This window comes from Lissotriton helveticus, chromosome 3_1 (assembly GCF_964261635.1).
Source record: "Lissotriton helveticus chromosome 3_1, aLisHel1.1, whole genome shotgun sequence".
Classification (NCBI taxonomy): Eukaryota; Metazoa; Chordata; class Amphibia; order Caudata; family Salamandridae; genus Lissotriton; species Lissotriton helveticus.
The window spans coordinates 1,268,378,979-1,268,392,421 of NC_136061.1; the positions used below are offsets into that span (position 1 = coordinate 1,268,378,979).

General features: G+C 49.1%; 1 protein-coding gene across 1 annotated transcript in view; it reads left to right on the top strand.

The window, feature by feature from the left end:
• The first annotated feature begins 5,116 nt into the window (after window positions 1-5,116).
• Window positions 5,117-13,443, top strand: part of AHDC1 (AT-hook DNA binding motif containing 1) — a 363,715-nt gene continuing 355,388 nt past the window's right edge. The window contains exon 1 of the mRNA XM_078681930.1: window positions 5,117-6,294. Within this exon, the coding sequence (XP_078538056.1) occupies window positions 5,274-6,294 (1,021 nt within the window). The 5' untranslated portion in view covers window positions 5,117-5,273. The remainder of the gene's footprint in view (window positions 6,295-13,443) is intronic.

A 13,443-nucleotide genomic window follows, 5' to 3' on the forward strand; every position in this document is an offset into this window, starting at 1 on the left:
ACCATAACAGAAATTACTCTCAGTTCCCATACCGGATTATACAACCACAAAATTGCCCTCCTGGATTTAGTTGGAGGCTACTATAACCATTTAAGGTAATTTCCTAAGTGGGTGGAAATTTTTTTAAAAAACACCCTTCACACTACATAAAGGGCAACCTGCCAGTAAGTGCCCCACACCAGTAATTTGGCACTCCTATTAAAAAACTTCAGATTGGGCCATATTAGCTCCACTGACCCACATTATGGGCTTTCTTCACTATGATAATTTACATGGTGACCCACGAAATGGTACTAGTACCAATGTGCAATGCATTCTAGCAATACCTGACCACCTTTGTTAAAAAAATTTTAAAAAAGTTTTTTGTCTTTTTGCATAAAACCTAGTAGCACCTGTTCAAATGTTATAGTGAATGAAAATGTATTTGTTTTAGAAAATGATTCTGGAAAATGTTGAGTTTGAAATGATTAGTAATTGTATGTTTCCTTCTAGAACTTGGTCCTGAAGAAGGTTGTCTATCTAACTGTAACCGAAACGCCGCGTCGACCCCTGTTCTTTTGAACCTTTTTAACCTGAATGCTTATGAGTTGTTTTTTATAAAAACTTTTTTTAATAAATGTAATAACATGCAACATGTATGTTTTTTAATGATTTGTTATGATGATGTTTTGATAATGTACTTGTTGTGTATAATTTGACAAATATATATATATATTTTTCTAAAACATTATCGTTTGATCTGTTTTTTGACATTTGATCCTTTTGTGTGCATGTATGCAATTATATTTACAGTTTCTGGTGGTTTTATAGGTAGAAGTTCAAAAGTATATGCTGTACTCTTTGTCCTGAAGCACAATAGAAGTATATTTCTGGTATTGGTATTGCAGAACGCATTGTAGTTCACTACTCCATTTATTACCCATTTTGCGGTAACCTTGTGGGACGTTTTTAAGTTTCCTACGCTATCTCCCCTGTCCCAAAGTTGACAGTTAAGGGGGCCTCCTTTTCTTTACCTGGTCCACGTAAAGCACCTTTATTCAATCGCTCATGTAAACACAGGCAACACAGAAAAGCCCAACTGTGGGGTGGACCCTCCCCACCAATCCAGCACAAAAAAACAGAGAAAACAGAGAAATTACCTCTAGCCCCCAAAACCCCTTTGAGGGGCAGGGACCAGGCCGAGATGCGTTGTACATAGTCAGCCCAGATCAACCCTCAAATGGTCATGAAGATACTTAAGAACATGAAGAATGATGGGTCCCCGGGGCCAAACGGGATACCCGCACCGGTTTTCAAAACAGCCTCTGAGTTTTGGGCAACCGTCCTCACTCCTCTTTATAACCACTCTTTTATGACAGCAAAAACCCCTGATTCTTGGAGGGGCTCCATCCTAGTCCCAATTTTTTAAAAATGGGTTTGATTAACACTATCAACCTATAGGCTCATCGCTCTGCTCGACCTCAAAGCCAAGGCTTACGCCCGCCTCTTATTGAAGGACTTGGAGACATGGGCCGGAGAAAAAAGTATCATTCCCTTCTACCAGACCGGCCTCAGACCACAGTCATCGACAATGGACAACATACTGGTGTTAGCGCACCTAGCAACTAAAGCAGAAAAAAAGAAAAATCCACCACTCATTTGCTGCTTTATTGACTACAGCACAGCCTTCGACAAAGTGGTACGAAACAGGTTATGGTGGAAATGAGAAAACTGGGGCATCCCGCCAAACCTACTGAAGGCAATCAGATCACTTTATGAAGGCACCTGGGTGCGGGTTAAAACCAGCTCCGGCATAGTGTCCCCAAAATAACAACGAACAACGGGTTGAAACAAGGATGCGTGCTGGCCCCATCCTCTTTAACTTGTATACGGCGGATTTGGGGGACGCCCTGAAAGGAGCCAGCCTAGCAGCACCGAGATTAGGAAGCATGAGGCTGCCTGTGCTACAATATGCCTTTGACACTGCCATAATGGACCATATGAGGGTGGGTCTACAATGAGCCCTAAACACACTAAACCAATTCAACAACGATGACAATCTTACAGTCAACCAGGGGAAAACAAAGGTCGTCATTTTTGGGAGCTACCACCTGAAAAAGAAAGCGCAGTGGCTAATGGGAGATTTGCAAATCAGTACAGTGGCATCCTACAACTATCTTGGGGTTTGGCTCATGGAATGGGCCAAGGCAAACGTCCACTTGAAACAGCAGTGTCCTATGGCCAATAAGATTATATTCCTGTTAAAGCAATTGAGCTTACATCTGTTCAGCCCCATTGCCGGACCAATACTGACTGCCCTAAAGGCAAAATTGCTGCCAGCCATTAGTTATGATCACTTTCCCAGGGTCGCAGGACGCCCTTCTTATCGCAACCCAAGCTGAAGCGTATAAATCAGTCTTCTCCATCCCAAGGTCGGCCAGGAAGTCAAGGCTAAGACTAGAGCTAAGCCTCGTAAGGCCAGACCTGATGTGCCAAGGGGAGATTATAAAACTATACTTAAGGATTTTAAGGGCCCCAACAAATTCCTTAAGACAACAACAGAGAGTCAGCTTGAGGGTCAAGCTCAGTATGGCACTCTAGCCTCGGCAAAGCGCTCAGCACATTAAAGATGGAGGAAAAGCGCATACCATTGCCAGAAAGTCCACTAAACGCCTGGAAAAACCCCATAAATAGACAAGTCTACGAAATTTCATTTGAGCTGGATCTTAAATCTCTTAGTTCTAGCCCCCACTTAGTCCCACTGAACAGCTCCTATATGGTAGGCAAGGCACAACCGTACCTAAGCGAAATTCTCTCCATGAGACTATGTATACTAGGAATCACCGACTTTAACTCTGTGTGGGCCCGCAAGGGGGAATCCACAAACTGCAGACTGTCCTCCTACATGAGGGAATCCTGGTTACATCCCCTATGCTGCTGCCCCACCCTTAGGAATGAATGCTGACGACTTCTCCGCCCAGTTTGTATCACCGAGGGAACCAAGACATGTAGCGAAGCGTCAGCCTTGTGCTTTTCTAAAACAACCACGAGGCCCTTGGCAAGACGGGGGAAATGTACTCATCAGATTAGGATTGCTTTAAAGGCCGCAAACGAACAGAATCAAACCATGGTGCCCTGCACAGCACAATAAGGGGTATAAAGCAGCTTTCCCCCAAACAAGTACAGAGCCTTGCACCTACTCACCTTTCCTACTGAGACTTCACCATATCTATGGCTTCCAATGAAAGGGCCAAGCAGATTGGCCTACAGATTGCTGAAGTAGAAATTACCAAGGTTCACGCAGGTGCTCACGAAACTTTGTGCAAGGACTCGTGTCAATGAAACCCGGCACTGTCTGATCTGGTGGGTGCCGTGGGGAGGGGGGATGGTACATCAACCACATTTTATCTGATGCCTCTATACTTTTACTGGAACCATTCTTTTACCTGCTTGTTTTTATATTTTTTACTGTAATGATTTTAATTAATTGTACAGTTAATAAATACATTCAAATACATCCGAATACAACATTGATCTTATCAGTACAGGCCGGTCATAAAACAGGGTCTGTAGCTGACTTTTAGTACAAGTTCTGGTTTTGCAATGAAGATAATGCTGCGAGGTACACTTGTAAAGTCACACCATGCCCAAGGTGTATAGGGAGGACTTAGACCACAACCAACTAACTGTAAACTCAAATTGAAAGCACCCTGGAGAGGGAGTAACAGGTCTGGATTGGGGCACCCCTTCACCAATGCATTGAGAGCTGGAAAGGCAATAATGTTCACTTCCATTATACCACAAGCCCGCGCCCCAACAGTGACATGTCTATCCCTAATCCATTCTCCCTTCTCCCTTCTACAAAGTCTCAAGACTAGGGAGCGGAGCGATGGAATACTTTGGGTGCTTCTAAACCAATAAATCATTTTTTGCTGGCATATGGCAATGGTTAACTGGCACTGATATAGAAATGTGTGAAATAATGTTCAGTTACAGCAGTACTTGAGTTGTATTATTGCCTTGCACTCTGAAATGCGTGATAGCGAAGAGTTGAACACAGGTAATAATCTACCAAAAGACTATAAACCCCATGAATCTGCTCTCGGGTAGTCAAAAGCCAGAAATGACGGGAGTTGTAGTATTTACCAAGTGTCTTCCGCTTGGGCGGGGATTTCCTAAAGGCAACCGCATGCGTAGAGTATTTGAAAGGTACCGCCTTGTTGACATATGTCGTCAGAATAATTTAGAAGACAGTGCCTTTTAAGGCGTGGCAATGTCCCAGCCGGCCGCCATGGAAAAGACAGGCAAAACGTCATTTGTTTTCATTCCATTCCATACTGAATGAATGCGGGAACGTTCCACCCTCTTCGCTGCCCTCCCATTGATTAAAGAGTCTAGACGTTTTGACTGATTTTAACATGGACGCCACTGAGCTTTAGACCTGCGCAGGGAACTTGCGCAGTTTGCTCATCTGTCAAACAAAAGAATGCGCATGCGGAAAAGGTGGCGTTCCTTTGGCTGCCTCGTTTGTCAGAATCTGATTGGTGTAACAAAAAAGATGCGGAAGTAACAGTTGCCAACCCGCATCGCTCTAGAATCGCTGGAAACCCATACTCACCCAATATGGGTACCTTGCTGACACTTTAATGCTGACTTTCACATACCAGTGTTCAGGTGCCTGGAACGGAGGAACACATGCGCGCCCTGCAACCGTTAAAGTTCAGTGAGGAGCTGATAGCAAGCTTTGTTGTTAAGCTGCAAATGATTAGATGGAGTTTGGTGCTGGATTCATTTTAATACATACTTTTAAGCCTTTAGTTATTAGTGGTTTTTAATTATTCCGTAAAAAAAAAAAAGCTTCGCAAGAAAGACAGCTGGAGGGTTTTCGATGGAGGGGCGGTGCTTAGAGGTTTGTTCCAGTGGGGCGTCTGTAGTGCCGAAAAAGTAGCCTCCTGGGTTTTTGGCAGGCCTTAAGCCAATGGGAGGCGGAGATGGCGGTGTGTGCTCGAGCGCAGGGCACGTGGGCGGTCTTGTTGGGTCTGACGACGGGGCGGGCCGACCGGGCTGCGCGCGCAGGCCGCGAGGGCGGTGCGTTGGTCCCGGGGGCGGGGCCTCTGTCGCTGCGCGCGCAGCGCTGGAGGCGGCTCCACAGACAGCCGAGTCCGGAGCGGAGGCAGGAGGCGGAGGAGCCCGCAGGAGGTTGAGCGGCGGCGGGAGACCGAGGCAGCCCGAACCCGTGACAGGCCGTGCGCGGGGCGGAGCCCCAAGGGCAGGAGGCGGTGCCCCAAACCTGTATGCGAAACCCCGCCTGCGGAGCCACCCCCGAGGACCACTGTCAGAGGGACCCCTCTGGAGCACTGCCCTCCCGAGGAGCCCCACCAACTCCGCGGAGACACCCGCGCCCACCATGCCCAGCCCCGCCGGCCCCCGGAGCAGCTGAAGCGGGCAGAGCCGCGGACATGAAGATGCTGGCGGCGGAGGCCGGGGGTTCCGGGAGCCGAGGGTGCCGAGGAGGGCCGGGGCGAGGCCGGAGGGGCCGCGGGAGACCGGCAGCCGGGGGCGCCCCGGGCCGAGGCCGGGGAAGGGGGGCGGTGACAGCCGGGAGCCCCGGCGCGGAGCTCAGCCCCGGCACCCCCGGGACCGCAGCCCTCGCGGCCACCGCGCAGCTGCCCGCCCGGGGCAAGGGCAGGGGGGCGGCGGCCAGCCCCGTCCCCGGGGAGCCCCAGGAGTCGTCCCCGGCAGTCCCGGGCTCAGCAGACATGGTGACAGCGCCCCCCCAGGGACCCCCGCCCAGGAGCAGGGGCCGGGCGGCGGGGCTCCCCCGAGACCCCCGGGGGCAGCACAGCGGAGCGGCGGAGGCGGGCGGCCAGGCTCCCGGGGAGCCCCCGGGGGCACGAAAGGACCCCGTGGACGCGGTGACAGCACCCCCGTGGACTGGAGCACTCCGGGGCCGACCCCCCCGGGGCCGGGGCAGACCGGCGGCGGGGGCTACCATCATGTGTCCCCCCGGCAGGGGCCGGGGGAGCCGCGGCCGGCCTTCGAGCAGAGCCAGGGGGCTCGGGAGAGGCCGTGGCCGGGGAGCTGAGCCCCCATCAGAGCTTGAAATACCCGGGGAGCCGCTGGGCCAGGGCCAAGGAACTGTAGGGACAGTGGCCCCAGGGCCAGAAGTACCCGGGATCCTAGCGGGTCCCCCCGGCAGCGGCCGCGGAGGGACCGGAGCCAGAGGGAGAGGTCGCGGCAGAGGAAGAGGCAGAGGCCGGGGGAGCCGAGGAGGCCGTGGCGGGAGCAGGGAGTCTGGGAGACTGGTGGAACCAGGTGAGTACCTTCCTGGCGTACCCTCAGAGGTACTGCTCCGCTTCACACGGATGTGCTGTGCACCAGGAGGTGGTACTGTTTCTCGCAGTGCAGAGTTGCCGTGCGTGAGTAGGTAGTGCTGCTCATCCGGCTCTGCTGTGCATTAGTCTGTGGTAGCGCTCAGAGGGGTGCTGCTCGCAGAGATGTGCTGTGCGTGTGGAGGTGCTAGTGCTCGCAGACGCTTCTGTTCATCACGTGGGAGTACTACTTGTCAGGGAGGTGCAGTGCATGGGTTGGCTTCTGCTAACCATGGTGCTGTGCGTCAGGAGGTTGTGTTCAAAGTGGTGCGTCGCATCACTGGATGGTGGTGTCAACAGTTCTTCTGAAACAGATGGTGGTACTGTTAAGAGCAATGCTGCTGCTGTGCATCAGGAATGGTGTACAGCCTTCAGGTAAGGGAGCTGTTCACGAAAAGAGGTACAGCAACTAGAGGGTTCTGTGCATCACCTGTGGTCCTGTTCATAGGGGAGAGTTATACACGATGAGATAGCGCTACTGCTCGCAGATGGGTGTTGTGCATACGCAGGTGATGGTGTTCATGGAGGATACTGTGCATCTGGAGACGGTGCTGCTCCTGCTGGGGTGTAGTGCACACTGGATACTGCCCCTCAAAAGGTGGTGCCACCATGTGATTGTGTTGCTCACATGGGCTAGTATCAGTTGGTGGTTACTTCTCGTCACAATGTGATATTGCTGCCAGGGCTCACTGTTCACCGGCAGGCAATACTGCTCGCCACATGTGGTGTGCTGCACCTGAAGGAGGTGTGTTCTGTGGGTAGCACACCTGATGTACGAGTTTTGTGGCGCACATAAGAATACTATACCCCAGGGTGCGCTGTATTCCACAGAAGGCAGTGTGAGGCTTCGGTGCCTTGCAGAGAGGTGCATTATCTCTTACATTTGGAAATTGTTCCTCGATGGTGTTTGCACTTTGGAGGGCACTGTGCCCGAAAGGATGGGTGCTATACCTCTGAGCTGACCTATGACGGCTATTGTTTCTTAAAGCAGGAGTGCTGTCTTAGCAGAGGAGTGTGTTGGTGTGTACAAAAGTGTTCCCATGTGGTTTTCTGTATGGCCTTGAGGGTTTTGTGGCCCTATGGAGGCGCTGTGGCTTCCTCGCAGTGCCCTTTTAGTAACTGATCCCTTTGACCCTTTTGAGTGGGGTAGTCCCTTTTCATTTAGTCGTGCTTTCTCGTATACAATGAGGTGCACTGTAGACACTTTCTGTGACTCGTGAAATGATCCCTTCTCTTAGTTAGAGGGAACCTGGCACCATAACCTAGAGGAATGTTATATCTTATATGTGATAAATGCTGGCTCTCATAAGCAGGGTGGTGCTCTATAGAAGGGTTGAGGGTCTGTAGAGCTAATGTGGCGCCTACCCGCCAGGTTTAGTGAGTTCCAGGGGCGTTTGGTGCCACGAAGGGAGGCCATGCAAGTCCCATATAGACCAGTTCATTGGTTAATGGGTTGTGGGGTAATGCAGAGGTATGGTGTACTGAAGAAAGATGGAAGTCTCGTCGGTGCTTCGTAGAGAAGTACTGTCGTATGCTGGTGCTGTTATATAGGTACTGTACATGTGCGTGCTGGCAGCAGAGCTGTGGGTGATTGCTCCTCGGTTCACTGCTGGCGCCATGAGTGACTTCCAAAGGCAGTTTCCAGGGTGCAGTTACCTTGTTGAGGGGGAGACATGAGCGCCCCCCTCCCTCCAATACATACATACTGGAGACGGCAGCCGCTGTGGCAACACATAGTTATTGCTAAGAGGGATTGGGTGTCTCATTTCCTGCCCCCCTCTCCCCGTGCTTGTCTCCAGTTTCTGTTTGTAGAGTGGGCATTGGAGGGAGGGGGCTGAACCCCCCCCCCCCCGTGCTCAGGTAAGCGGACTCACACATGAGCTACCACTGTATCTCCCCCCTCACACCTAGGCACCAGTGGACCATGAGCTGTGTTGTGCAACTCTGCTGGACCGGGAGAAAGGGCATCTAGCTGATTGTGGCACACACCACAAATTCATTTCAGAGGCCGCAGGTCCTGCAGCTGGAGGTCGGGGAGTGACAAACATCCAGGAGGGGGCGAGCTGTGGGAAGGGAGGGATGAGTGACAGCTGTCAGCCTGGCCCCCGGCCACAGCCATGGAGAAGTAAACAACTCTGCCAGCTTCTAAAGGGCCTCTCTCCACCGACTCTGTATGGGTGGAGGGGACTCGGATTCTATTTTTACGCTGCAGCCTTGGCTTTTGCTCGCACCCACACATTTAAATTAAAACACTTGACTATCGTCTACACTTTTTAGTTACCTCTTCATAGGTGTCGTCTCCTATTTCCGTACTTTTAATTTTCAGTCCTTGAGTAAATAATTTTAAACACCATATACCAGCTCTCACTCCTGTGAGCTGGATAAAATATTTAGATGTCCTCATCAAGGGGTAGTGAATAAAAGGTGGCAGTGGGGAACCATTGGTTGCCCATGGTGACACATTTGATGTTGGATGCTTCATGGGAATTAGCCGAATGTTCTCAGGGATAGTCTATTAGTTGAGTGCGCAGACCTTGGAGGGTTGAAGAATGAGCTGACTGAATGACCATCAATCAGGCAGGTGAATGTTTTTAGTAGGGCATATCATCCTCCGAGGCTTGCACTCGAGATTTCCAAATTAAGGGCTATGACTATTGGCTATATGATACACTTGCCTTGGTAGACTGGTCACCCAGGGCTATGGTCATCGAAGAATGGACTCTGAGCTGCCTGTCCTATAGCTAGTGAATGTGCTAGGTAGGGCATACTTGGAGATGTTGCTGGTTAACCACATAGATTATTAATGTATCCTTCGTGTACCTGGTTGAGGAAGAATTGGAAAATGGGTTAGCCTCTGCTCAGATTCAATAGCCCATAAGTAAGCTTGTGCGCAAGAGACAGGGTCCTCGTTTGAACAGCAGGAAGGCTTCTCTCCTCTGCTCCAGGCACCGAGTGAAATTAGGCCTTGGCTCAGGGAGCCGGCCAGATGTCAGATTTTCTGGTCCAAGTGAAATTTGATGCATCTAGTGAATAGGCCCAGCTAAAACGTCACCTCTCCTTAGCGAACACTAGCCATTGTCAATAGTTTGTAGTTTTTAGCACGGATGATTACTCATTAGAACCAACTCTGTTTTTATACATTTGAATGCACGGACGGTTTGTGCCGATCGTCTAGAACTGCTATGTCTCCTTAGACTTTGAGGAGATGAAAGGCGTGTTTACCTGCCCAAGCTCTGCGGGGACCATGGGGAGGGGCCCAGGGAATTAGAGACTTTGCAGTGTCTTGCAGCTCTCAGATAAGCAGCTTTAGCTAGGAATTGGGGTCAGAGGGGAAGGACTGACTCTAGGAGAGCAGGCCTTGAATGCAGGAAGTGGAGGGCTTGAGTGGGGGAGGAGGGTCAGTGCTGGAGGCTGTCAAGGCGCAGCAAGAGCTGGGAAAGGCTGTGCAGGAGGCCTGCGGGGAATAGTCATGCAGCCAAAGCTCAGACACAGGCAGGAGCCAGAGGGAACCTGGCAGGGGAGGAGGGAAGGGAGGCGAAGCCAGGCTGAGGCTCCCGAAGGAAGCCCTGCGAGGATAAATATGGCTCTGTAAGCGGAATGTCAGCAGAGAGGAAACAGGACCCTAGGGGCGGCAGACCAAATGCCGGCCCACCCTATGTCGTCACCTGAGGCGCATGTGCGCGGGCAACGTGCATGCTTTCAAAATCCCAACATTAATATACCACGACCAAACAGTCATGTTTACATTTCAGTAACTGTCAACCAGTGCTTCCACCCAATTATGCAGTGGAAAACCTTCACTCCCTTATAGGTTCTAAACACTTCCTAGAACACCCCGCCCCCCCCTCCCCCCCCACGAAGACCGTCATCGCTCACCAGTCTTTGATAATCACAGACAAGCATGTTTCTGCCTGTACTTAGTATGGCAGTGTGAGGGGTGAACTCGTGAAGCGTGACGGATACCGCTTCCAAACAACTAAACTTGATGTAGCTTGGAGGAAGATCTCATTAAATCCTCAGCAGTGTGTTTCAGCAGACTTGGTCGAGATATTTCACTCTACAATCAAGGTAAAACTGTCCATGTTCTTTTCTTTTTGTTCTGTACATTCACAACGGTGAACTGGTTCATAGGTGAGCAAAGGCACAACGTGAACGTAAAAAGAGATTTCTGTCGTTGTCTACGCCATGGCACCTTCATTCGCCTTAACTATTGAGGTAATGTTTTTTGGCCTCCTTCTTCCTCACTGATTGGAAATCTTGGAGAGGCCAAGGTGCCCACGCCGCGGAGTACAGCGCGGTGGGTGTGTCTGCTGTGTGCCCTTCGGCGCTTTGTAGCAGAGCGCCGTTGCATAACTCTTATGTTCTGTGGCACCTGTGAATGTGTAGCTGTTGTTTTGGGTGGGGTGCGCAGGTGTGCGGTGTCGTGTAACCTTTCCAATTCTTTGTTGTGACCTTTTGGCAGTTCTTGGCCGAAGTTCTGTTATTTGAAGCACTTGCTGTCCATCTGTTGGATTATCTTTTTTTCCATCGGTTGTACTGAAGTGTTTTATGAGGCACCAGGCAGAACTATTGAAAACTAAGAGTTTGGCTTGGGGTTTTGCTCAGGCACCAGTGCTGGTGATAAGAGAGGGCACATTAGGTGAGTTCAAAACTGTGAACTGGATTACTTTGCCACCAGAGAAATGCAGGTAAAGCACCTACAATCATTATTCAATCGCGGGTGCTAGAACCACCTGGCACGCTGCGACTCACTCTTTTTTCTAAGCTATAAGAAATTAATAGATCCAGCACTGCGACCTGGGACTCGTGACTACCAGGTGACACCTTGGTATGAGAGGTTGGAAAAAATGAGCGTCAGTATTTTTCTGCTTTCATCCAAAAGAAAGGATGTTCAGTAGCTACAGTCTTAGGGTAGCAATGTAGTTCTCTTCATGGAAGACAGTGCTTCTGTATTTGTGGTTTTCCCTGTAGGGCGTGGAGCTTGAACATTGGGTTTGATGTTAATGCTTTTCTAATTGGGGCATATTTACTAAGGCATATTTTGCTGGCATCAATATCTAATGTTCGCTGAGGTGCCTTAAATGAGAGTACACTATCGTCAGTAGTGGATCCTAAAGTAGGATAAGTTAAGCTTTAGAAACACAGTGGACGTGTTTGCCAATCCACGCACATGAATTACAAACGGGTAGTAAGCAATATACATAATTCTTTTCATGTGTTGATGAATGTTTAATTTGTCCTCTTTTTAAGGGTTTGCCAAGGATCCACATTTTCTGTGAATTGTGCTGGAGGGAAGCGGATATTGTCGATGCTTTTTCTTTGTTTTGTTTAGCATAGGTCTGTGATGGTAGACAAGGAGTTTTATTCTCGCCCTTCAGACAAGGTTTGATGGTCCACAGTTGTTGTCCCCAAGCAATAGGAAGTCAGTATGTAGCGACACCTCATTTCCTTTCTGCGTGAGCAGTTCCGGTTAGTCATTAGGCGTATTGACGGGCTTCGGAATTAGGAAGGTTCGTGAAAGTGTAGGTAGTGTGCATTGTGTATTTTCCACAGTTTGTCAGTGTGTGAGATGAAAGAAGCAGAGCTCCGAGTTTGCATTGTTTGTGTAAGTTTGCTAGTGTATTAGGCATGCAAAGTGTTACATTTTCACTGTGTGATGAAGCTGGAGTAAGTACAGTCTTGGGTGAAAACTTACGTTAGTCTCATTTGTTAGGGTAGTCTGAAGGCAAGTGTTGTGTTTCTTAATTAATATGTTTTGCATTACATTATATTGCCATATAACGTTATGTGCTTGAGTTGATCGTGGCGTGAAACGCCTGTGTTGTTCCTTCTGGATTCCACTCCAGGACTTCAGTGGCAGCTGCTGGTTCCAAAGAAGAACATGATCAGATTTTGAATGATGTCTTAGATGTTTTACAAAGAGTGAGTCTGACTGTAGAACTTAGTAAATGCAAGTTTGCGCAGAGGAGCGTGTCTTACCTAGGACATATTATAAGTGAAGATTGTGTGAGACCCAAGCCCTCGTTAATCAATGCTATTGTAGATTCACCTGCCCCTTCTATGAAAGAGGAAGTGAGATCCTTTTGGGCATGGCCGAATATTGTGCCAAATTTATACCTAATTTTGCCAGCAAGGTGTATAACATACGCTCTCTCCTCAAGAAAAATGCAAAACCTGAATGGTCTGCGGAATGTGAAGCTGAGTTTTCCCGAATCAAAGCTGACTTAGAGAATGTGAATGCATTAAGTAGTTTTGACCCAAACTCAGAATGGTACTTAACTACTGATGCAAGTGATAAGGGCCTGGGCGCTGTTTTATCGCGGAAAAAGTGTGATGGATATGAGAGAATAATTGTGTTTGCTTCCAGAGCTTTGTCTCCAACTGAAAGTAAATATCCTATTCTAGAAAGGGAGGCACTGGCATTTGCCTGGGATTTGGAACACTTTTGTGCTTTTGTTTGGGGAAAACCCGTCACTATTCACACAGACCATCGACCTTTGGTGAGAATTTTAACCACCGATGTATGGGGCCTCTGCGAGGTTAGCCAGGATTTCTATGAGGATGAAAGACTATGTTTACAAGATCATTTATGTGCCTGGCAAAAACAATGTTGTGGCCTATTGTTTATCAAGATTACTTGTTCCATTGGAGGATGGTGTGGATGATTCTTGGGGGAATTTTAGTATTGCTTTCGTTCATGATTCTGGAGCGCCAGCAATCACTAAAGCTGTGGATGGAGGAATAATATAAAGACAAGGATTTACAAGCGGTATCGGGACACATTTGTAAGGGCTGGCCTAGAAAGGATAACATTACTAGTGCTTTGAAACCTTTTTGGGAGGTGAGAATGGAACTATCGGACAAGGAATTGATTGTGAGAGGTGACCGGATAATGCCCCCTAAAATGTTGCGAATGAAGGGTTTGCAACTGTGCCATGAAGGACATTTTGGAGTGGTAAGGACCAAATTGGTAGTCAAAGGTATTTTCTGGTGGCCAGGAGTAGACAAGGAGGTAGAGAGATTCGTAAGAGAGTGTTCTGTTTGTTGTTCTGCGGACAAATCCTTAAAGATATTGAGACCTCCCATGAGTGAG